Source organism: Pistacia vera, unplaced genomic scaffold, assembly GCF_008641045.1.
Source record: "Pistacia vera cultivar Batoury unplaced genomic scaffold, PisVer_v2 Contig710, whole genome shotgun sequence".
In the NCBI taxonomy this organism is placed as follows: domain Eukaryota; kingdom Viridiplantae; phylum Streptophyta; class Magnoliopsida; order Sapindales; family Anacardiaceae; genus Pistacia; species Pistacia vera.
The window spans coordinates 122830-149765 of NW_022196569.1; the positions used below are offsets into that span (position 1 = coordinate 122830).

General features: G+C 36.1%; 1 protein-coding gene across 1 annotated transcript; it reads right to left on the reverse strand.

The window, feature by feature from the left end:
* Positions 1 to 652: 652 nt before the first annotated feature.
* On the reverse strand, positions 653 to 21540 carry LOC116114485 (DNA topoisomerase 3-alpha-like). Its single transcript, XM_031400630.1, has 16 exons — positions 21373 to 21540; positions 19562 to 20590; positions 18414 to 18503; positions 18220 to 18324; positions 12051 to 12085; positions 10942 to 11071; positions 8678 to 8730; positions 8514 to 8604; positions 8237 to 8275; positions 6352 to 6430; positions 5746 to 5817; positions 3470 to 3541; positions 3127 to 3291; positions 2050 to 2170; positions 1053 to 1342; positions 653 to 775 (listed from the first exon to the last, which is right to left on the reverse strand). Exons 1-15 carry the CDS (start codon positions 21538 to 21540, stop codon positions 1099 to 1101), a joined length of 2493 nt encoding a protein of 830 aa, XP_031256490.1. The 3' UTR covers positions 653 to 775; positions 1053 to 1098.
* Between the last annotated feature and the right edge of the window lie 5396 nt (positions 21541 to 26936).

Genomic DNA, 26936 nt, shown 5'->3' on the forward strand with positions numbered 1-26936 from the left:
TGGAGAACAAATAAAATGCCATAAATATGTTGTGATTCATTAAAACTAAAGCAGAATCCTAAGAAAAATGTTGCTAGTGACTAACTGAGGCCATTCTATAATACAAATAAGGGTTTGGTAAATTTTACACTATTTGCGATTCTAATTAGATGATAATTATTAACTTGATAATGTTATTCTGTACATTGATTATCTAATCAAATAGATATCCAAGTCCTTCACCATTGACCGTTATTCCCAATGCAATGCTACAATTTATATCTCCATTATTACTAAAGAGATTGTTGCTTTATTTTTTCTAACTAAACATAGACATGAATGTATTGCCAGATAACGCCAATAAGACAAGTCAAATGGGGTTTTGACATTTTAAGTCACTATAATATTATATGACAAAGGAGTCTCAATCTCCAGGCCTAGGAGTGTTTGAGAGACCACGACTGAACATTCCGCTTTTGGAACAAGGTTCTATGGCCACAAAACAAGATACAGAAAATTGACAAAAATGTCTCAAAACACTTCCCCTGATTTCTCCCTATATTAATTTATCCACACACCGAATGTGCTTGTTGGTTAATACAGTATCCAAGACTCAACATGAAGTAGATATACAGTGAAACCACCGTAGGTTAAAATAGCCCATGATGATGCAAAACTCTACTGCTTAAAACTTCTAATATGTAAATGTTCTTCAGGTAAGTTTTGTCAATTCTTTCAAGCATATCATACTATCAGCCAGAAGTCTTGTTAATAATTGTAGGCAAGCAGCATACTCCTGGAACGCACGAAAAAATCAAAGAGATTGTATGCATTAGCACACTTTTAAGGCATGAAGCTCTAGATAGACTGCGATGCAATTTCTAAAACACCACCCAGAGACAAGCCTCACTGCATGTTATCTTCTATATGATATGAGGTAATGAGCAGATTTACGAAATGATAAACTATTATCACATTACAGTCAATCTTTTTTATAGTTACATTAATACTCTGCAGGTGCTAGATATGGTTGGTAATGTACCTGTCTATAATAAAGAACAAACAGCACCAACCTTTGAACTAGCACATAGAGAGCTGAAGATGTCTATTTCAGGATCATCAGGTACCACGGTTTGGGCAGACATTAGCAAAATGTGATGGATCACCGCATACATAACATCTTCTACCAGATATGGGATCACCAGTAGCTGACACAAAAGTCATATCCGGAGCACGTCCTACACTTTGACTGCCTCTGCCACGGCCACAGCCACCCCTCCTGCTCGTATTAGATGCTGAGCCGCTGATGTGTGCATGTGGATTATTTCTTCCCCTAGTGCCACTGTTGAGGTCATCTTCCCATCTACATTGCAGTCAATAGGATGAGCAAAGAGGCAAAGTCATTTATTTTATTTTTTGAGTGCTGTATGGATTACTTATTTGAAATATACTGCTCACTGTAGTGATTTCTGGTTCAAAATTCAACTTCTATTTTACTATACATCTAGTTAAACATTACACCAAGTTTTTATTTAGAGTAACATTACATTTACAAACTACCAAAATAAACTTGTTCATACAAAGTAGAATAAAAGTAGCGGATAAGTGATAGCTACAAATAAAGTATAATAAATGACACGACAATCACACAGTAATGCAACTACAGTTTGTAGTTGTAAATTAAATATGATTCTTAGATTAAGGCAAATCAATCTTCTAAATGACAGTAAATATGCAAGCAGTTTATGTTTTCAGCACATGATGAGTACTGGTTGAAGTGACGGTAGTCAGACATATTTGTAGCGAGTGATGGTCGCTATGCCTCACCAACTCAACAAGTAGAATCCTCCCATCCAAACTAAAAGATGTATTAAGAAGGCTCTCTGGAAAATAGAGAAAGGAAAAAGAAAGAGGAGCAAAGAACCCCAAAAAGTAAAAAATGCAGGGAGAGAGAGTATGCTCAATCAAGATAAACAACTAAAACCCAGAACAGAAAGCAAATGAATTCCTACGGGTCCAGTTTAAATGATTGTCTAGAGCAATTAATTGTCTAGGTACTGGTATACATACGCAAAGAAATTGCACTCTTGCGAAGGACATGAGTAGAACTTCCTTCCTCTGTTGTTTGCTGTATTAGCAGTTCGCAAAACACATGTCGTTCCACATGTGGTACATTGCATAAAAGACTCTCCTGCCAAAAAAAATTTCAAAAAGAAATTTCATCAGAACAAATATCAATCCAATCCCCAACAGTGCCATAACAGCTGCTAGCCAGAAAGTACAATCACAGTCTCAAATCACAGTTCGGCAGCCAATGCAAGTAACAACTTCCAAACTGGTCTCAAGTTTAGCTCTCAAAACAATAGTTATTAATGCATTTGTAGGCTGTAAGCCAGTATTGTTCCACAGAGCCTAAAAAAAATCTGCTAAGTTGGATGTTCCCAAATAGTAGTTATGTCAAACATATCCTACAGATTTTATTATAAATTTGAACCCTTAAATGCAAGATTAAAACCCATTGTTCTGTCTCTACAAATTCAAAGTTAAAACTGGCTCAAGATGATATTTTTCCCTGAGTTATTTGTGCAGGTAAAATGTAATCTGAAAGCAGATAACAAAGGAAGAGGAAAGGAGAAAGACAGAAACCAGAAAATAAGAGGGAAAGGTGGAGAGTTGAGAGTTGAGAGTTGAACAGGAAACATCTTTCATAACTTTCGTTTCAATCACTACCAATATCACAGTCCTATTTCTGGGCTTTGATATAGATGATAGGAAACACTGAATCTGACTCCAAAACTGGAAAACATGAACAGGATGAATTACACAAAATAACGTACAAAATTGACTGAAAGTTGCACAGATGATTTCAGAAATTTCTTCCACAATACTGTCTACAATTTCTATTTTGTAACATAATTTCAGAGAAGGATAAGCTTCGAAAGAAAATTTAACTCTCTAAAATTAGAAACATTACCATTTTAAACTCATGTGATACAAGAGTACATAATTCAGTTTCTACACAAGCAGATAATTGTGTCCTGTTACTGGGCATGTGTAGTAAATGCAATAGTAAATTGACAAAGCAAAAGTACGTTTTTAAAAAAATATTCCAAATGTTGAAAAGAAATGGGATTTTAGCATTTATACCACTTTGCATGTTCATCGCTCTAGAGCGAGCATTTCGAGAGCCTGAAAGTTGTGAAGGGCAATCACTTGAAGCATGCCCTGTTTGCTGGCAGTAAATGCAAGCACGCTGCCTAGTGTTACTTTGTTGAACATTACCAGATGATACACTCGGTCCTCGGCCTCTTGCTGGATAACACATCAAACATGCGGTAAGAGGTTTTTGTATGTCAGTTTGGGCAACCACAGAAGAAGAAATACCTGTAAGACTCATACCCTCCCTTTCCAAACAATTACGAGAGAGTACAGTGCAATGCTGCTTCTATTTTTCTTTATTTTATAAATTTACATACATATAAGTACATACCTGGAATGCGTGAACCAGTTCCACAGATTTCTATTAACTGTCTAAGAGTTTCATCACAACCACCAATGCAGCCTGCTCACATGTAGAAGAAATTCAGCAAGAGATAAAAGTTTCGGATTCCTCAAAACTATATTAATCTTTAAAATATCTCCTGCCGAGTGAAAAATAATAGTATGGAGTATGAGAAATTATGATTGTGTGTTTGTAATTGCAGCCAGAAAAATTGTAGATAGAATGAAGATATGAAAATTTATGAACAATAGTATAGGGGAAAAATGAGCATCATATAAATGCACAATTGACGCTCATTTTTCACGGGGCAAAATTCAAGAGAACTAGAAGATTAGAAGGATTAAAATGATTCAGTTGGCGTAAGAAGGACATTGTTTCAAGTTAGTGGTTTGGCTAAAGCAAAAAGATGTTCAACAAGTGAAAATTGCCATTCTCACAAGAGGTATCTCTTAATGTCTAATGTCTTATGGCTAGCAAGAATGCCAATCAAGGAATCACCAATTATTTGAATGGAAGACATGGTCCTAATCACTAAGTGAAATCTCTTGGGGATCAAGATGATGCATACCATAAGACATTAGAGATTAAGAGATACTTCCTGCAAAAATGGCAATTTTCCTCCTATGGGCAAGCAGCATTTGTCACCAAAACAGGGGTATAATGGATGAAAGAAAGAAATTGGGCTCTCGTTTGCTTGTCTTGAGATTTGATTGGGTTAAATCTTACTGGGCATGGTCTTAGATCGGTACTACCCCATCATTCAGCCAGGATGAAGCTGATCAACACCTGCCTCTTCTTCCACAAAACACAGATACATCTAGGTAGAATAAAATAGCTTAAATTGATGCTTTACAATGTCAACCACACCAATCACTCTACATGAGAGGTGAGCTACAAAATATCAATCAAAAGGAGACGCGTAGCACAGAGGGTTTTAGGAAAATCCCTAGGAAAACAATGAAAACCCAAAGTATAAATAACATATTTTTTTATTACTTAGATCATGAAGTCATTCCTCTCTAACTGATACCTGAATCTTTATCAAAATCCTAGATCATTGCTTGGGAAATTCTATCTCATATCTCATCTATAAAATTTAGTTCCAACTTTTAGTTTTCTAACCCAAGATGAGGTTTTAACCAATTAGATGATCTTCATCAGCCTTATCAACATCTACAGATCGACCTGCTTAATTTCAACCGATAGCTTCTCAAGGTTCTAGCCATAGTGTTAAACCGAAAAACTAGCACAATACAGATAAGTCGTTTCTTTTTCTGGTTTCCATCCTAACAATTGTCCAAGTAAGAGTAAACTTTTCAATTTGTGTTCATTTTATCTTTTACTAGAGAGTAATTTCTTTCTGTAATTAGGAATTTAACCACTATACATAAGGGCCTTAATAATTATTGTTTTTTAGTCTTGCTTATGAATGAACATAGGTTATTTCATTGAGAATTCTCTCCTTAATTTCTGTCTGAAGGTCTCTCGCTTTCTTTTATAATTTCTCCCCTTTCTTCCTTATTGTGATTCTCATCAGTCAGAGAACCATAAAACCATACCAAAATTTTTTTAAACATTTATTTGTATAACCAAACTAAAAGCTAAGAAGGTAACTAATCCACCAACTACCCAGCTAAGAAAATAGGATGATTGCAATTCCCTCTAAACATTACAAAATCACAACTTAATTAAAGATTATAAAAAACTACATAAAAGCATATAAATGGAAAGAAATCTATAAAAAAAACTCAACATCAAAATTCAACCATATTTCTTCAGCTTGTTGTAATCTGAATCAGCTGCTTTCAACTTAAAAAAAAAAAAAAAAAGAAAAAAAAAAAGAAAGCATTCTTACTGTAAAGAACAACTCATTTGGAAAAATAACATTGCAAGAGTAGGCATGTCCATCATGACAAAAATAAAAATCGCCTTTAAATTGCAGACATGGGATCCAATATACGCCTAATTGTCCTTGGCAGGCCAAGATTCTAAATTAAAGGAACTAAACATGTTTCTGGCACACAACTATGGACAATAATACCTCAAAGCTATACTGAGACTCAAAAGTGTATAAAATAGAAACATATATATGTAAGTGAGAAGAAAGGTTGTAAAACAAGTAAAATTTTCACAACTTAAGGTCAACTTCAAAAAAAAAAAAAAAAAAAAAAAAAAAGGACATCATTTCAAAATGGCAAAAAAATTTAAGCCAATAAATTTAACAGCAATGAAAGAGTTCATAAAAATTCATGAGGCAAACGTACCCAAATGGGTGGCACTGAAACCGGGAGGTATTTCATGCTGACGAAACTTGAACTGAATCAGGTAAACAGGACCTATTGAGAAAGTATATTATCATTACTGACAAATGAAATCACTATATAAATAAATAAGATGGTTCATTAAGAAGCAGTGAAACTAATTATGAATTTATAAGTCAATGGAGATACAATTTGCATGTGACCTACGTTGCAACACTTAAAAAGATCAGGTGGATATCTGTACCAGACAAAATATGTTGTCAAAATGGTTACAGGTATGTGTTTCGGTATCAGACAAAACAGCAAAAAGCGTTCAACATGTCTTACAACAATTGCTAAACATGTTCCAATTTTCACAAAATACAAAAATAATGAAATACATAAAACTGACGGAGTTCCATGACAAACATGCTACAAAGTGATGTCGCATAGGGGCTTTGTACCAACTTAGGATATAAAGGATTGTAAGTTAGAACTGATGGTTCATCTTCTTCCCACCTACTACTAAAAACAGTTAGATAAATTGCTTCAGACAAACACTCAATACACAAATGTCAAAACTACAATCCAGTGCACAAAATATAAACTAATAGAAAGTTAAGTAGGAACCAGGACTGCAAGAGTTGCAAGCGTTAGAGGTTACAGCTGCTTCTGATACAGATCCAGGGAGCCAAACAGCATTCCTGCACTGCAAACATAAAGCACAGATCTTGCTATAGTAATTACTGTCCAAGTCACCATATGGCAAACAAAAATTGCAATAGCAATAGAACATTGCAGGTCGAATCTTTATGAAACGTCAATAGTGCTATCTGCTGATTTCACATAGTAATTAATTTGAAAGGGACTGAGTGTTTGTATTTAATGGTAAAATTTCTGTCTAAGTGAGAATAATTTTCCATTACCAGTGTCTTAAATTATTTAGTCAATTAGAAAAATGCTCAGCACCTATTGTTTGGATCCTAATGTGGAGATATTCACTCAATCAGTGGTCAAGGGATCAGGAAGTGTTTGCACGATATAGATGTAAAGAGGTTTTTCTAGAATGTCATATTACTATACTTATCAAATTTGTAGGTAGTTTTAAGGCTAACCATGTATAACGAAACTAAGCGTCTCAAGAGGCTTACTGAATCGTCTATGAGTTTACTAACTACAAGCCATCAGATATATATGTATAGTTTCAAAGATTGTTCATACACATAGCATGACAGGGTATATGCATGGCATGGAATGCCCCTCACACTCAACAAGTTTGCATGAAGAACTATTTTTGAAGAATGTGTGCTTATATACATAGCATAATAGATGCTCATATTAAGTTTGAGGGAGAGCATTGGTTGGAATCCACGAACCCCGTGCCAAAGTGGACCACCATCCAATTAAACACTGCCATAATATGAACATATTCATATCATAGAGCACCAATCATATTGGTGGTGTAGAGATACCAAACTGAAATTGGAGCACACATGGCATGATGTTCATTAAAAAATTCTAGTAATGGTGAAACTTAAGTTTGAGGGTGTTGTCATGGCCCTATGTTATACTGAAAAATTTATCGATAATCCATGATGTGTACCACTCATATAATATGCTGGGTCAAAATTCTATTGGAGCCAATGCAAACAACACAACCTTTGATCATGCTTAACTTCACAGGGCCCATCCTAATTACCCTAGACACAGTATTCATGGGGATTATTTGGTCAATTTAGATGACCAAAGCTATCTATTTGTTTGAACATTGTTTTAAAAATAAATATTCAAAAAAAAAAAAAAAAGAAAAGTATACCAACCTGTGGATAAGCCACACAACCAACCATGAAATTGCCATCCTGTAAAGAGTAATTAAATGACAGTGGTTTATCAGAAAATGAGTAACTATATTGCTTAGAACTTTATGATACAGTACAAAGTAATTACAATACCAAGAATCAAGACAGTAATGAATCCCAACCAATTTTATGTACCTCATCCCCCATAAGGATAGACATGTATCTATATAATGAAGACATAAATAATTACCAAACCGTTATTTATTAAATTAGTGAAATATATTGTATGAATTATTACCCGGCTTTGCCTAAGCACCATATTTGATTCTTGGCAAATACCACATCGACAAACAACTTCTCCACTTGCTCGCTGTTCATCACCACCAGATCTACAAGTTTTAAAGCTTTGCATTAACAAGTGAAATGTATTATCCACAAAACAGTAGGAAGATAAGGAACAACCTCTCAAAGAAAATTGCCATTGCTTGTAAGAGTTTAACTTTTTTCATCCTCGCCTGCCATGATTCCAGTTTTGTTATAGACAAAATATGAGTTCAAGAAAATATGGAAACAGGGAAATTTTTAATAGTAATTTGGAAAAATAAATAACAAAGTAAGATGCATGGACTAATTTTGAAAATGTGTGTTGTGTACAAAACACTCAACAGCAGAGCTTTGAAATAATAATACCATTTCCTNAAGAAAAGTATACCAACCTGTGGATAAGCCACACAACCAACCATGAAATTGCCATCCTGTAAAGAGTAATTAAATGACAGTGGTTTATCAGAAAATGAGTAACTATATTGCTTAGAACTTTATGATACAGTACAAAGTAATTACAATACCAAGAATCAAGACAGTAATGAATCCCAACCAATTTTATGTACCTCATCCCCCATAAGGATAGACATGTATCTATATAATGAAAACGTAAATAATTACCAAACCGTTATTTATTAAATTAGTGAAATATATTCTATAAATTATTACCCGGCTTTGCCTAAGCACCATATTTGATTCTTGGCAAATACCACATCGACAAACAACTTCTCCACTTGCTCGCTGTTCATCACCACCAGATCTACAAGTTTTAAAGCTTTGCATTAACAAGTGAAATGTATTATCCACAAAACAGTAGGAAGATAAGGAACAACCTCTCAAAGAAAATTGCCATTGCTTGTAAGAGTTTAACTTTTTTCATCCTCGCCTGCCATGATTCCAGTTTTGTTATAGACAAAATATGAGTTCAAGAAAATATGGAAACAGGGAAATTTTTAATAGTAATTTGGAAAAATAAATAACAAAGTAAGATGCATGGACTAATTTTGAAAATGTGTGTTGTCTACAAAACACTCAACAGCAGAGCTTTGAAATAATAATACCATTTCCTCTATGTGTGTGTGAGTGTGTGTGTGTATAATGGGACAAGAAGAAGAAAATATAAGTTCTAATAAGACATTAATTATGACAATCTTAAAATGCAAGCTAAATTTAAATTAACTTTATGGTTTACTTGTATCCCAAATAGATCCCCTTGGTTTCAGAAAATAGAAACCTACCTCACTGTTAATTTGAATATGCTAAAGCTAACAATTGACCTTATCACCGTTACCAGAACCCAAAATTTATTCTAAAAGAAGTCACTATAACAAGCTGGAATAACCTACTTCATCTATTCCACCTGGAGAAGTTTGTACCATAATCTTAAAGAAAAACTACAATGAAAGAGAAGTGATTTGTAGTTTCCATATTACTTTTGCACAAGACACCAACAAGGGGAAAGAAGAGGTGATTTGGAAACCTTGTTAGAACAACATAACCTATATTGATTTACCTAGAGAGATGATCAAACCAAAAATATTGACTTTACAATGCAATTTGGCTTTCCAAATCATGCAGTCTGGCTGAAAAGGCTAAGAGAGTGATCATAAATTGATCAATTGAAACATGAGCTGCATTAAAACATACCAAAAGAATAGAATTTCCAGACTATTCTATCCTCTCTCATCTCATCAAGGGAAACTGTGTCCACCATTACTAAGAGGCCGGACAGCTCTTCTTTATCTCTATCTTTCAAACTTCTCAAAAAGTTAAAGTTCCAAAGCCAACCCAAGCAACGAGAAAAAAGAGACTACCGTATCTTAAATGGCAGTGTTTTTATGTCTTGAAAATAATGTTTGGGGAAACAAAGCACAAAGGAGAATCATTAATCCACTTATCCTCCCGCGAATTTTTTCTCAATTTCCAAGCTTCCACTTTACGAGGGCTAAAAAAGGTCCAGACACTATCTCCCATTTCACCAAATGGAAACCTTTATCTTGTCCCATATTTTGTTCATAGTTAAACAGGAATTAATTATTTTTAATAACAAAATCATCAAATCATCAGTTTTTGGGTGAATTAAGGTCATTATAGTCATCTTGAAAGTCAGAATGGTCAAAAGACAAAAATCTGTAACAGTAATTGGCAATAGAAGGGGTTAGTCTAACTTTCCAAACCAATAGTCTTACTAAAACTTAGGTAAACCACAAGGGAGGTAAGTATAGTCTACCCTACAATCAACATTCATGCATTTAACCAGTTGTTTCATCGAATGCCAATTTCCTTGCACTCCTCTCTCACAACAAAACTTATAGAAAAAATGTGTCTAAAAGGTACATCCTACTGATCGTTCATATTTCCTGGTGAAAGGGAATCAAAGGAAAAAAGTGCTCAAATTTAGAGTGACTTCAGGAAAAAGAATAAAAATGATCAAAATTAAAATTACTTTCCACATTTCTTGTGAAAGGAAAAATCGAGAAAAAAACAGTGCTCAAATATAGTATGATTTCAGAACAAAGAATAAAAATTTTACAATAATTTTCTTATAATATCTTTTAAAAACAAAATTCTTTTGGCAAAAAAAAACTACTGTATTTTTTTATTTTCTTTGTTCAAATATAATTGTAAAAACTCATAAGGTTGTCAACTCAAATAAGATTCTTGTACAAAAGCCTTATGACTTCCTAATGGTAAAAATAATTTGAAAAACCTTCTAACAACAAGTGACAGAAACAATAAAAGCTAATTAATACCACCTCAGTCACCACAAAAATGTTATATTCTCTGGTAATTGAGCTCTCTTGTAAAATGAAAAGATGTTCACATGCCAGCAATTCATGTTAATTCTGCTAATTATTATTAGCATGCCATAACCCCAACCATAATAATTACAATATCCACTGACTTGAAAGATTTAGACCAAAAAGAGAGGCATTTATTGACCTGGATAACCAAATTCATAAAGCAAATTATATAGGATCAAAAAGTCATCAAGTTTCCACAATCTCGAGCAAGCAAAGAAAAAAATCAAATTCAGAGATGCCTGACAGCAAATGAACATACCATAAGTATATAAGATAACCAACCAACAACTTACATCTAAAAAGCAAGCTTTCATCTGCTGCAAGCAACTTGCCAAAACTTCAGCTCTACTCTTATTGCCTACACTAACTTCTTTCATGTCATTTTCCATCATTGATCTGAGATTTGGCTTCCAGAGCTCATACCTGGAAAAAGGTACTAAAAAATTACTATGACACCAGTATATACTTTACTAGAACTTCTTTAGGAAAAATATTAATAAAATTATGTGAAATGAGCAGTCAGAATCATGACAGTCACGAGTTTATAATACATAAGCTTCACAAAATGTTTTGATGCCAATCAGTATATATATAGCAGGCCACAATTTTCATTATTGTGTTGATTAACTGTTGTTAGTCACTAAAATTTAAATATTATTATTATTATTATCTGATAAGAAACATAAGGTTATTAGATTTGAAAAATAAGATACAGAAAGTGAACCAGAGGTTCCCAGAGACACCAGAAACAATCCTAGTGTAGATAACAAAAATTATACAAGTTGTATACTGCAAAATCTATAACCCAAACCAGTAAACCACCCCAAAGAGAAGGGAAAAATTACGACCCCAAGAACATATTATCCCAAAAGCTCCATTCCGCTTCAAGTTAATGAAGAAGAAGAAATTGTCTTGAAACTCCTTTGTCACATAAGCCCAAAATGAGCCAAAGAAATGAATTGCCTCATAGGATGTCCACCTCTTCATCCATTTCTCTTTCAAAAATATGGCTATTTCTCACCAATCTTCTGAAACAAAGCTAAGATTGCACATTTCCATAATCCTTATTCTTTTGTTCTACCCTTACTCATTTCTTGAATATAATTACCAAAATAGGTAAAGAAAAATACACACCACTAATACGACCATTAGAATTAATTACACAAAACCTGCTTATAGTGGCTATATAATTGCAAGTTCTGCACGACGACCTACGGTCTTCCAAAGAATATTCTTATATTTAAAAGGTTATTAATATTTGTCGTAAAGACCCATCACATTTAATCTTGTTCGTTACTGCTCCCAGAATGCCACCATTTAGATTGAATACACAATAGCTAATTTCTACCATGATCTACAGTGACAAAATTCAAATCAAGTGCATGAAGAGGAAGTGACTTACCCCATGTCATCATACCCCATAACTAGCGCCTCTCCCTGAAATTACATCAAACTTATAATTAAGAAAAGAAAAATACTACTTCATAGGAAACAAGACACGTTATCGTAGCATCTGCTGTATCTATTTTGTACCAACACTTTGTTTACATAAGTGCAGTATATGAGTAATAAAACTCTCAAAAATTCAGAAGCTACCTTAGAATATACATTATTTAACCATTTTGATCAACCTTATAACAAGATAAAAGAAAAAAGAAAAAAAATGTGAAAGCAGCAAGGAAAAACCTCCGCAAAAAATTATAATACAGAAAATATCAAACACTTTTTACTCCCAAATCCTTGACATGAAAACAAATTTGGGAATGTGACTCGAACATTTTACCCAATCATGCACACTACAGCTAAGACAGCATTGACTTGATAATCCTTGATAGCCAGGAGATAGATATTTTAACCTCTATCTGTCATTTCAATCCATAGGAGCATGATGTCAAACATCACTGAAAAACACAGAACAGCTCTGACTCTGAGTGACATCGATGCTTATGTCACTCCTCACAGAGCAGCAGTCAACAATTTAAAACCATTTTTGAAATGATAAGTAATGCCTTTTGGATTGGCATTAAGGAAAGGACTGTTCTAGGCAGATCAATGCCCAAGCAATGCCAAGAATATTAGAGCACAAACTTTGTTTCTATGTTAATGCAGAGGAAATTTCTTTGAATAAAAGCACTTTATACCCTCAAAATCTGAAAAAAGCTATGGCCTGAGTGCACATATACTATATGCCAAAGAATCCCAATTATTGATGATTCTATATAGAGCAGGAGAAAACAATAGAATCCTCGAACTTCCATATAGGCAAGAAAATGTCCTGGTTTCCACTAGACTGGATAAAAAAGTCAAAATTGTAGACATGCAATGACTATCAAAAAGGAAACCTTACATGGTGTAGAAATTCTTGATAAGGATAGTAGGGGTTTTTTAAACTTAGGATTTATCTTAATTTTATCTGTTTGAATAAAGGGATAATCTTGGACCTAAGAGTTATCAGGATATCCTAAAAAATAAAGTTTATATAACTAGACTGTTGTAACCTATGCAAATGTAGAATACAATAATAAAAATTATCAGGTGTTTTCTTCCTGATTTCATGGTATCAGAACCAGGTTCCTCTGGATGTAAATACTAATGGTGAAAATTGCCATGACTGGTGAGAGAAAAGGCAAAAGCTTTAGTCCTCCACCTGTTTGAGATTCATCCTCCAGTCCCTCCTCTCATCAGATTTCATCCTCCTCAAATATGAGATCTGGACAACCAGAAGTCCAGTTTTCTTCAGGTAATAATGATAATAATTCAATCCAGATCAGTATTCACAAACTAAATGGAAATATTATGTCTCACGGTCTCAAGCGGTAAAGTTAATGGTTTGAGGAAGAGGTAAACTAGGCTATGTGACTGGTACGATTAAAGCCCCACAAGAAGATGACCTAGCATACCAAAAATGGGATGTTGAGAATAGTATAGTGATGGGATGGTTAATCAATTCCATAGAAGAGGAGATTGGTCAATTGTACCTGTTTCTTCCCACTGCAAAGGATATTTGGGAAGTTGCAAAGGAAACATACTCTGATGTGGGGAACTCAACACAAATATTTGAGTTGGAGTCTCAATTGAGAGAGACCAAACAAGGGAACATGATGTAACTCAATACTATAGCGTTTTGGCTAAATTGTGGCCGAAGCTGGTCTTGTTCTTTGAAGCAGACTGGAGTTGTTCTCAGGATACTACCAAATACACAAAAATGTTAGAAAAAGAGAGGGTGTTTGGGTTACTTGTAGGTTTGAATAAGGAACTAGATGAAGTAAGGGGTAGGGTCTTGGAAGAAGAATCTCTACCTTTTATAAGAGAAGTATTTGTAGAGGTTAGAAGAGAATAAAGTAGAAGGAAAGTGATGATAGGTGAATCAATAGGATCCAACAGTTTAAGCACACTATCAGAGTCTTTAGCTTTGGTTTCAAAGGGTTGGGACAATCATACCAGGTCTGATGGAGAGCAGAGGATGCAAAAAAGAGGAGAAAAAGAAAAATCTGGTGTGAGTATTGTCATCGGCCAAAGCATATCAAGGCTACTTGCTGGAAACTATATGACAGGCCAACCAATTAAGAGATTAATAAGGCTAGCGACAAGGGATTTCATGCTAGGATAGAAGAATATGGAGATCATCCAAGGTCTGTACCATTCAGTAAAGAACAGTTGGAACACTTATAAGAATTATTCAATCAGTCCAATTCTGGTTCCTCTAATCACTCTTGTTCATTTGCTGAAACTAGTAATTCCCTCACAGCTTGGCATACCAGTGTAGGAACAACCAGTTCTTGGGTTATAGATACAGGGGCCTCAGATCTAATGTCAGGTAACTCAAGTGTGTTTGTATCCTACAGCCCGTGTTATGGTAATCTAAGGGTTAGAATAGCTAATAGTTCTTTATCAAAAGTAGTTGGTAAAGGGACTACCAAACTATATGATAATCTTTGTCTACAATTTGTCCTTCATGTGCCTAGTCTAGCTTGTAATCTCCTCTATATTAGCAAATTGACTAAGAACTTAAACTGCGTGGTTAATTTTTCTTCTTCTCATTGTGAATTTTAGGACCTTTTCTCGGGCAGGATGATTGGCAATGCTAGAGGAAGACTCAACTATTTTGATGCCAAGGATTTTGAGAATAATCAAGCTATAACATCTAGGTGTAATTCTGTTTCTATGTCTGGTAATTCAGAAATAATATTGTGCCATCACCGATTAGGTCACCCTAGTTTCCCTTATTTACAAAGATTGTTTCCAGTGTTATTCAGAAATAAAAATCCAATATTATTTGAGTGTGAAATCTACCAAAATACAAAACATACCAGATCAATGTTTCCAATTAATTAAAACAAGAGTTTGAGGCCATTTTCTATAATTCGTAGTGATATTTGGGGACCATCTAGAGTTAAAAATATTGTTTGATCAAAATAGTTTATTACTTTCATTGATGATCACACTAGACTATGTTGGGTTTATCTTATGAAAGAAAAATCTGAAACAGGAAGTCTTCAAGAATTTCCATTACATGGTTAAGAATCAGTTTCACACATATTCAAGTTCTAAGAACAAATAGTGGTAGGGAGTACTTCCATTCTAGCCTAGGAAACTATTTGCTTAGACATGGAATAATACACCAAAGTTCTTGTGCAGATACCCACAGCATAAAAGTATTGTGGAAAGGAAAAATAGGCACCTTTTAGAGGTTGCCTGAGCACTTATGCTCACCATGAACCTGCCTAATTATTTGTGGGGGGAGGCAATCCTAACAACAACTTATTTGGTAAATCGATTGGCTACTAAGATTTTAGAGTTTTGCACTCCTCTCTCCACGTTTCTTCAGACATTTCCTGATTTTAAAGCCTTAAACTCTCTGCCTTTGAAAGTCTTTGGGTGTACTACCTTTGTTCATGTTCACTCTCATAACAGAGGCAAGTTAGATCCTAGGGCCATTAAGTGTGTGTTTGTAGGGTACTCTCCCACTCAACAAGGATATAAGTATTATTGCCTTATAAGGAAGAAATTGTTTATCTCTAAAGATGTGATTTTTTTTAGCCACAGCCTTGTTTTACCAAATCCTCTCTTCGGGGGGAGAACTCACGGATTGATAATAAAGATAGTGTTTGGGAAATAACATTTCCGAAAAGTTAGAATCCTACCGCAAGTCAGAATCCCACATCCACTATAACACCTTTGAATCAAAACTCACCTTTAACTCAAATCCAACCTCTTACTAGTCATAATTCCATCAAAACAGAAAAACTTGAAAACCCTACAACAGAAGAGAATTTTGACACTTTTGACTCAAAAACATATGAAGATAAGGGGAGGTTTGACTAGGCTAAATCAACCAGACCCCAAAGTTTATTCTCGGAAACCTGGTTATCAAGACAGTGAGAATCCTTCTAATGATCGGCATGGCCAATCATCCTAACAGAAAGAAGTCAATGAATCACAGCCTTCAGGTGAGAAAATTTTGCCTCCTAGTGAGTTTGAGTCAAATGTTGATCTTCCTATAGTTCTTTGGAAAGGGGTTAGGTCTTGTACTCTACATCCTATTTCTCATTTTGTGTCCTATGACAATCTATCTTCTGATTTTCGAGTGGTTGCTACTAATCTCTCAACCATATAGGTTCTTAAGTCAATACAAGAAGCATTAGATGATCCTAAATGGAAAGAAATTGTAATGGAAGAGATGAAGGCCCTTGAAAAAAAGGGGACATGAGAATTGGTGAGCTTACCTGAGAGGAAGACTACTGTGGGTTGTAAATGGGTGTTTACATTAAAATATAAGACAGATGGTTCAGTTGAGAGATACAAGGCAAGGTTGATAGCTAAGGGATTCATACAGACCTATGGAGTAGATTACCAGGAAACCTTTGCCCCCATAGCCAAGCTAAAAACTATTCAAGTTCTCCTTTCCCTGGCTGCAAACTTAGACTGGCCCTTGTAACAGCTGGGTGTAAAGAATGTTTTCTTGAATAGTGACCTAGCAGAAGAGGTGTATATGGCGTTACCATCAGGTTTAGAAGGTAATTAGATAGGGAGGAAGGTTTGTAAGCTAAAGAAATCCTTGTATGGCTCAAAACAGTCTCTTAGGGCCTGGTTTGAAAAATTTACCAAGGCTATTAGAAGTTATGGGTTCACACAAGGTCAAACGAATCATACTTAGTTTTTCAAGAATAATAGGGGTAAGATTATTGTCTTAATAATATATGTAGATGATATTATTCTTACAGGAAACAATCTAAAAGAAATGGAAATGGTAAAAAAGGTTCTTGCCAAGGAGTTTGAGATAAAGGATCTAGGGCAGTTGAGATATTTTATAGCAATAGAGGTTGCCAGGAGTAAGAAAGGAATCTCTTTGAAAGATACTGGAATGTTAGGGTGTAGGCCTGCTGAGACCCTATTGAGCCAAATGTGAAGTTTGACCAGGATAGTGAAGATACACCAGTTGAAAAAGGCAGGTATCAAAGACTGGTTGGGAGGCTAATATACTTGGCTCATACAAGGCCTGACATAGCCTACTTTGTAAGTGTGGTAAGCCAACACATGCACAACCCATAGGGAAAGCATCTTGAAGCTGTAAATAGAATCTTAAGGTACATGAAGATGACACCTGGGAAAGGACAGTTTTTTGGGAAAACTAATGAAAGATAGGTGGAGGCATTCACGGATACAGACTGGCAGGTTCAATGAGTGATAGAAGGTCAACTTTAGGGTATTGTACCTTTGTTTGGGGAAATTTGGTGACTTGGAGAAGCAAGAAGCAAACTGTGGTTGTAAGGAGCAGTGCAAAAGCTGAATTTCGGGCAACGACATGAGCTGATATGGTTAAAAAGACTCTTGGCAGAACTAAAAATCAATAGTGAAGATCCTATAAAGCTCCACTGTAATAACAAGGCTGCGATTGGAATTGCACATAATCCAATACATCACGATAGAACTAAGCATGTGGAGATTGATAGGCACTTTATTAAAGAGAAGATTGAAGACAAGTTGTTGTGTGTTATCTATCTACCTACTAGCCAACAAACTACGAACATTCTTACAAAAGGATTGTCTAGATAGAGTTTTGACAATCTAGTTTCTATGTTAGGAATGCTAAATATTTTCTCATCAGCTTGAGGAGTGTAGAAGTTCTTGATAAGGATAGTAGGGGTTTTTTAAACTTAGGATTTATCTTAACTTTAGCTATTTGAATAAAAGGATAATCCTGAACCTAAGAGTTATCAGAATATCCTAATAAAGTTTATATAACTAGACTGTTGTAACCTATGCAAGTGTAGAATACAATAATTAAAATTATCAGGTGTTTTCTTCTTGATTTCACATGGCAATTAAATAAATTTATTAATTCCCACTCTAGAATAAAACAAGTAATCAAATTGAGTGCATCTACAAAGATGAGCTACTCTTAAGGTGTTTATGGTTTTCATTTATCCAGTTTTACCCCCATTTTTTACTTCTAACCTACCATGTTATTCTTTTCCTCATGATCATAGGAAGCAGAGCCCATGATCATAAGGAGATCACACATAAGAAAGCAAAAAAATATCACAAAGAGTTCAAGCCAAATAAGTTACAAGATTAGTTGGTGAGAAGCGCGTGTTTGCATCCTTTGTTGCATAAAACCTATCTAGCAGCTTCTTTATGTGATCATGCATTGTCGCATCTGTTCCAATGCCCGCCTGATAACAAAATAATAAATCAATATTACAGCCTTAGAGAGCAATAAAAGAATTAATCTAAAACCAGATCAGTGTACCAATCTGCTCACCTTGTCCATACAACTTAGTAAATCAGCTTCACTTAAAAGAGGCGGTGGTCTAGTGACTCCTGAATCAAGAGTCAATGTTGTTGGGATGAACTGTAACATTGACATATACAGTAAAAAAATTAACTAGTCTTCTAATTTTAAAGTAGATTCAACAAAAAGGCAAATGCTTAACCCAAATGTTCAGAACACCAAGCTTGTTACAGTAAAATGTTGTACTGCACCACAATTAAAAGATGAAATACTCTTGCTAAGTGCATAAAATATATTTAAACATTAAACCCGATGCAGAACCAAGAAGTGCTATTTTAATATATTAGGAAATATCTATTAAATATGATTAAGTTACTTTTTGGTTTTAGTTTATGTTACTTAATTTTAGTTCATCTTATTTGGTAAATTTCATCAGCATGTTATTTGATAAGATTTATCTATATTAGGTTTCTGTTAGATCAAACCAAAAAGGCCTTCAAGTATTTTTTTTTTTTTTTTTTTAAATGCTGAAATATGAATGGATAAGAATAATTAAACCTTGGTCTCTATTATCTTTCTCTCTTTTCTTTCCTATCTTTCCTCTCTCTTTAATTTCTTCTCTTTCTATGCCTCCTCTCTTCTCTGCTTTTTTTTTTTTTTCATATTCTATTTTCCTACTTCTAATTGTTTTACCCTTTATCTCTCTATTCTAGTTTCTACCCATTGCCCTTCTATGATCTTTCCTCTCTTTTTTCTTTCTCATCTATTTTTTTTACCTTCTTTTATTCAATGTCCTACAACAAATTTGATGTTACATTATGCCATAATACAGACCAAAAATTTAGCACATTCTATTAGCATACTTACATGCCATATTATTGATAAAATTGAAAGATGATGATAGTGGAAAAGATTCAAGGAAGAAATAAGATTTCGACATTCTTCAAAAGGAGATTGAATGAAAATAAACACAAACAAAGATGGCCATTGTTATCTTCTCTATTTCTCTTAAAAAATGTCAACAGTACACCCTAACTCAAATATATACGCACACTAAATAATTACAAGTATACCCTTTACCCTTTACACTACATATATATAAACATAGTTTCCAACACTCTCCCTCAAGCTGGAGCATATATATCTATCATGCCCAGCTTGTTACAAATATAGGTTACCCTTTTATCAACTAGAGACTTCGTGAAGATGTCAGCTAATTGTTCCCCTGTTCTAACATGATTAGTAGCAATTAACTTTTGTTCAAGTTTCTCTCGTACAAAGTGACAATCCACTTCTATATGCTTAATCCTCTCGTGAAAGACTGGATTGTTTGCTATATGTATGGATGCTTGGTTGTCACACCACAAGTCCATAGTCCCTGGGTCACCAAACCCAATTTCTCTAAGAAGATGTCTTGTCCATATGAGCTCACACGTAACTTGTGCCATAGCCCGATACTCAGACTCTGCGCTTGACCTAGCTACAACTGGTTGCTTGTTACTTTTCCAAGAAATAAGATTTCTTCCAACAAAAACACAAAACCCAGTCACAGACCGTCTATCCACAGAGGATCCTGCCCAATCAGCATCTAAAAAACCTTCTACCTTATTATGACCATGGTCACTGTAAAGAATCTCACGTCCAGGAGCTCCTTTTAGATATTTCAAGATATGGAGGACCGCATCCCAATGATATGTCCTAGGAGAAGACATAAATTGACTCACCACACTCACTGAAAACGCAATATCTAGACAGGTTATTGTAAGGTAGTTTAACTTTCCAACTATTCGTCTGTACTTCTCTGGATCACCAAACATCTCTCCATCCTCAGCATTCAATCTCACATTAGGAACCATAGGAGTGTCACAAGGCTTAGCCTCACTTAGACCCATTTCAGTCAACACATCTAATACATACTTGCGTTGAGAGAGAAAAATCCCTTTCTTACTCCGAAAAACCTCAACTCCGAGAAAATACCTTAAAGTACCCAAGTCTTTTGTGTGAAATTTGGAAGCCAAACAGTTTTTCAAACTCTGAATGCCAACATCATCACTGCCAGTGATTATAATGTCATCAACATAAACAACCAAAAGAATGATGCCAGAACTCGATTGCTTATAAAAGACAGAGTGATCATAAGCACTCCTATGTAAACCAGACTGAGTCACCACTTCGCTAAACCTCCCAAACCATGCCCGTGGAGATTGCTTTAAGCCATATAAAGATTTCCTCAGTTGCATACCTTTCCTGACTCCCCCTGAGCAACAAACCCCGAAGGTTGCTCCATGTAAACCTCTTCAAGAAGATCACCATGTAAAAATGAATTTTTTACATCAAGTTGGTGAAGAGGCCAACGATATGAAGCTGCAAGAGAAATGAATAGTCGAACAGAGGTCATGTTAGCCACTGGGGAGAATGTCTCAGAATAATCAATACCATACGTCTGGGCATAACCTTTAGCAACCAAACGAGCTTTCAACCGAGCCACAGTCNTTATAACATGATTAGTGGCAATTAACTTTTGTTCAAGTTTCTCTCGTACAAAGTGATAATCCACTTTTATGTGCTTAGTCCTCTCGTGAAAGACTAGATTGTTTGCTATATGTATGGCTGCTTGGTTGTCACACCACAAGTCCATAGTCCCTAGGTCACCAAACCCAATTTCTTTAAGAAGATGTCTTGTCCATATGAGCTCACACGTAACTTGTGCCATAGCCCGATACTTAGACTTTGCGCTTGACCTAGCTACAACCGATTGCTTCTTACTTTTCCAAGAAATAAGATTTCCTCCAACAAAAACACAAAACCCAGTCACAGACCGTCTATCCACAGAGGATCCTGCCCAATCAGCATCTAAAAAAGCTTCTACCTTATTATGACCATGGTCACTATAAGGAATCCCACGTCCAGATGTTCATTTTAGATACTTCAAAATATGGAGGACCGCATCCCAATGAGATGTCGTAAGAGATGACATAAACTGACTCACCACACTCACTGAAAAAGTAATATCTGGACGGGTTACTGTAAGGTAGTTTAACTTTCCAACTATCCGACTGTGCCTCTTTGGATCACAAAACATCTCTCCATCCTCAACATTCAATCTCACATTAGGAACCATAGGAGTGTCACAAGGTTTAGCATCACTTAGACCCATTTCGGTCAACACATCTAACACATACTTGCGTTGAGAGAGAAATATCTCTTTCTTACTCCGAGAAACCTCAACTCCGAGAAAATACCTTAAAATACCCAAGTCTTTTGTGTGAAATTTGGAAGCCAAACAGTTTTTCAAACTCTAAATGCCAACATCATTACTGCTAGTGATTACAATGTCATTAATATAGACAACCAAAAGAATGATGTCAGAACTAGATTGCTTATAAAAGACAGAGTGATCATAAGCACTCTTATGTAAACCAGACTGAGTCACCACTTCGCTAAACCTCCCAAACCACGCCCGTGGAGATTGCTTTAAGCCATATAAAGATTTCCTCAGTTTGCATGCCTTTCCTAACTCCCCTTGAGTAACAAACCTCAGAGGTTGCTCCATGTAAACCTCTTCAAGAAGATCACTATGTAAAAAAGTATTTTTTACATCAAGTTGGTGAAGAGGCCAACGATATGAAGCTACAAGAGAGATGAGTAGTCGGACAGAGGTCATTTTAGCCACTGGGGAGAATGTCTCAGAATAATCAATACCATACGTCTGGACATAACCTTTAGCAACCAAACGAGCTTTCAACCGAGCCACAATCCCATCGGGATTAGCCTTCATTGTGAAAACCCATTTGCACCCAATAGCCTTTTTATTTTTAGGCAACCTCATTAGAACCCATGTATCATTATGTTTTAGAGCCAACATCTCTTCTTCCAAAGCCTGTCACCACCCATCATGAGCAATTGCTTCAGACACAGAGTTGGGAACATACATAGAGTCTAAAGAGGCAATAAAAGACTTGGAAGATGAAGACAACGAGTGATAGGAAACAAATGAGGAGATATGATAGGTACAAGAGCGCTTACCTTTACGAAGAGCAATGGGAAGATCATGATCATGATCATGGTCAGAGGATGGAGGAACCGGATCAGAGGACGAGGCAGTGGATCAGATGTTGTTGCAGGTGTCTCATGGTGCTGGTGAACCCTGCAAGAGTATACTTGCGTGATAGGAGGACGAGATGGTAGAGGACTATGATGGGTAATGTGGTAAACAAGAAGATCATCAGGGGGTGCTTCAAGAGAAGTAGATGAGGTGCAGGACTCAACATATGGAGTGGTTTCAAAAAAGGAAACATCAGCTAAGATAAGGTACTTACCTAGGACAGGAGAAAAACAGCGATAACCCTTCTGATATCGGGAATAACCCACGAATATTCACTTGAGGAACCTAGATTCAAATTTGGATGCATGAGGTCTAACATCTTGAACAAAGCACGTGCACCCAAACGCTTTAGGAGGAAGAGAGAATAAAGGTTGTGATGGAAAAAGGATGGAGAATGAGATTTGACCACCCAAAACAGAAGAAGGCATGCGATTGATCAAGTGACATGTTGTAGAAATAGCATCTGCCCAAAATTTTGTAGAGACTTTCATGTGAAAAAGGAGAGTACCAGCGACTTCTAATAAATGACGATTTTCGTTCAGTAACTCCATTTTGTTGAGGTGTATAAACATATGATGACTGATGAATAATACCTCTAGTAGACAGAAAGAAAGAGAAAGGAGCAGAAAAGTATTCTTTGGCATTATCACTACTGAGAATTTTAATAGATGAAGTAAATTGATTTTGTATTTCTGCATAAAAGGTACAAAATATGGAGAATAGTTCAGAATGATTTTTCATAAAGTACAACCAAGTTACACGTGAAAAATTGTCCACAAAAATAACAAAATATTGATATCCAGACTTTGACAACACAAGGCAAGGACCCCAAACATCAGAGTGTATAACATCAAAAGGGGTTGTGGCTCTTTTGTTTATCCTAGGGCTATAGGACACTCTATGGTATTTTCCACACTGACACGTCTCACACTCAAGGTGTGACACTGGCCCTACATTAGGGCACAACCTTTTCAAAATGGGAAGGGGAGGATGACCAAGGCGACCATGTAGTATGGATAGAGATGAATCACTAGTACACGCAACAGGTTAAGAGATAGGAGTGGAGACATCATCGAGCATATACAGGCCACCTGATACACGACCCCTACCAATAATCCGCCTCAGCCCAAGATCATGAAATATACAATGAGTAGGAAAAAAGTAAACACCACAATTGAATGCATTAGTAATTTGACTAATTGATAAAAGATTAAAGGGAAAATGAGGAAGGCACAAGACAGAGGAAAGAGACATGGATTTGTTGAGATGGGCGGTACCACATCCAATAGTAGGTGTAGTAGACCCGTTAGCTAAGGTAACCGAAGACAAATTGGGAGAAGGTGTAAATGAGGAGAGAATACCTATATCGCCTGTCATATGGTGGGTAGCACTAGAATCAATGACCCAGTTACTACTAGAAGTAGACAAGCAGGCTGTAGGATTACCTAACTGGGTTAAAGTAGTGGTGGTCGATGGGATGGATGACTGGGAGCAAGAATTTTGAGTGAGACGAGCATATTCTGCTACGGAGATAGTAACCTGTGATGGGGTGGGTAAGAGACCATCTTGAGTTACAACATGAGCAAACTTCTGAGTGTCTTGCATATTTAGGGGCTTGCCATGGAGCTTCCAACAATTTTTCTTTACGTGACCCTCAGCACCACAGTGAAAGCAAGTACGAGGGCCATTACCACAATTGTTCTTAGGATCACGACTTGTCCCTTTGTTACCTTTGCTATCACCAGACTTCATGCTAGCTAGGGCCGCATGATCAACATTAGGATCCTTAAGGGTTTCTTTGTCCTTAGACACTCCTCGATCTTTCCCCTTACTAAGTCTGAGAAGGCGAGCAAAGACATCCGTGAGAGAAGGAAGTGTCTCACCGGTAAGAAGTTGTGTATGAGCTATCTTATATTCCGGTCTCAACCCAGCCAGAAAACATTACACAACCACTTGTTCTTCTTGTGCTTGCATCATTTTCACGTCAGTAGGGATATGAAACATAGCCATTTTTTCTTCAAAGGTTTGTTTTATCTCTGTATAATATTCGAGCAATGTCTTCTCTTGCATATTTGCTCGATATATCTTCAATAACAATTCGTGGGCATGAGACAAGTCTTGTTTACTAGCATACAAGAACTCTAGATACTCCCATAACTCCTTGACTGTATCACAGTGACCAATCACATCATCCACGGACGAATCAAGAGTGTTCTGAATCTGATTGAAGAGTTTATCATCTTCCATGAGCCATCTTTTTCGAGTTTTACTATCATCTTCTGTTTCCTTAGGTGGATCCTCGATTAAATGGTCTCCCATATCAATGCTGGACACATATCGTCGGATTATCCGCTTCCATTGAATATAATTCTTTTTTCCTAATAATTTTCGATCAGTAATTTTGGTGGAGGAAGTGACAATTTCAGTCAGCATCTTCTTACCGTCCGCGGCCATACTGTCCAGCAAAGAACTCGTAACTCCATAGATTCACAACAATCCTAACACAAAACAACCCAAGCAAACACAACAATTCCATCGATTCCCAACAATCCCAACAGTAAACAACCCAAGCAAGCACAACAACTCAAACCACCAAGATTCAGAACAACTCTAGTATCACATTTTCAACTCCAAGCCAACACAAAGCGTTCCCATTTTCACACAAACACAGAGCCATATTTCAAACAAAAACCATGCAAAAATTTTCTGCACCAAACCAACAATCAGAGGAGAGATTTACTGCACCAAACCAACACTCAGAATCAGCACTCGCTGGAAAAAAAAAAAAAGGAAAACAATGAAGAACAGAGTCAGACGTCGCCGAAAAACAGAGGGAAGAGGTCAGACGTCGCCGGAAATAGAGGGAAGGGGTTAGACGTTGTCGAAAAACACAGGGAAGGGGTTTGACATCGCCGGAAAACACAGGAAGGGGTCGGACGTCGCTGGAAATTGCATGGGAGGGGTCAGACGTCGTCGGAAAACCCAGGGAAGAAGTCAGCACTCGTCGAAAAACTGAATCACGCAAATGAATTTAGGGTTTATGCGTTTCAAGCTCTGATAGCATGTTATTTTCTCTATTTCACTTAATGTCAACAGTACACCCTAACTCAAACATATACACACTCAATAATTACAAATATACCCTTTACCCTTTACACTATATATATACACATAGTTTCCAACACTAAAAAAATATATACACAGACTTAGTAATTACAAATATACCCTTTACACTGCATATACATAGTTTCCAAATCTCCCCCTCAAGCCGGAGCATATATATTTATCATGCCTAACTTGTTACAAATATAAGTTACCTTTTTACCAACTAGAGATTTCGTGAAGATGTCAGTTAGTTGTTCCCCTGTTCTAACATGATTAATAGCAATTAGCTTTTGTTCAAGTTTCTCTCATACAAAGTAACAATCCATTTCTATATGCTTAGTCCTTTCGTGAAATATTAGATTGTTTGCTATATGTATGGTTGCTTGGTTGTCACACCACAAGTCCATAGTCCTTGGGTCACTAAACCCAATTTCTCTAAGATGTCTTGTCCATATGAGCTCACACGTAACTTGTGTCATGGCCTGATACTCAGACTTCTGTGCTTGACCTAGCTACAATCGGTTGCTTTTCACGTTTCCAAGAAATAAGATTTCCTCTAATAAAAACACAAAACCCAGTCACAGACTGTCTATCCATAGAGGATCCTGCCCAATCAGCATCTAAAAAACCTTCTACCTTATTATGACTATGATCATTGTAAATAATCCCACGTCCAGGGGTTCCTTTTAGATACTTCAAAATATGGAAGACCGCATCCCAATGAGATGTTCTAGGAGATGAGATAAATTGACTCACCATACACTGAAAAATCAATATCTGGACCGGTTATTGTAAGTAGTTTTACTTTTCAACTATCCGTCTGTATCTTTCTAGATCACCAAACTTCTCTCCATCCTCAGCATTCAATCTCACATTAGGAACCATAGGAGTGTCACAAGGCTTAGCCTCACTTAGACCCATTTCGGTCAACACATCTAACACATACTTGCGTTGAGAGAGAAACCTGGACTCCCAGAAAATAGCTTAAAGTGCCCAAGTCTTTTGTGTGAAATTTGGAAGCCAAAAAGTTTTTCAAACTCTGAATGCCAACATCATCACTGTCAGTGATTACAGTGTCATCAACATAAACAACCAAAAGAATGATGCCAGAACTAGATTGCTTATAAAAGACAGAATGATCATAAGCATTCCTATGTAAACCAAACTGAGTCACCACTTTGCTAAACCTCCCAAACCACGCTCGTGGAGATTGCTTTAAGCCATATAAAGATTTCCTCAGTTTGCATACCTTTCTTGACTCCCCCTAAGCAACAAACCCCGAAGGTTGTTCCATGTAAACCTTTTCAAGAAGATCACCATGTAAAAAGACATTTTTTACATCA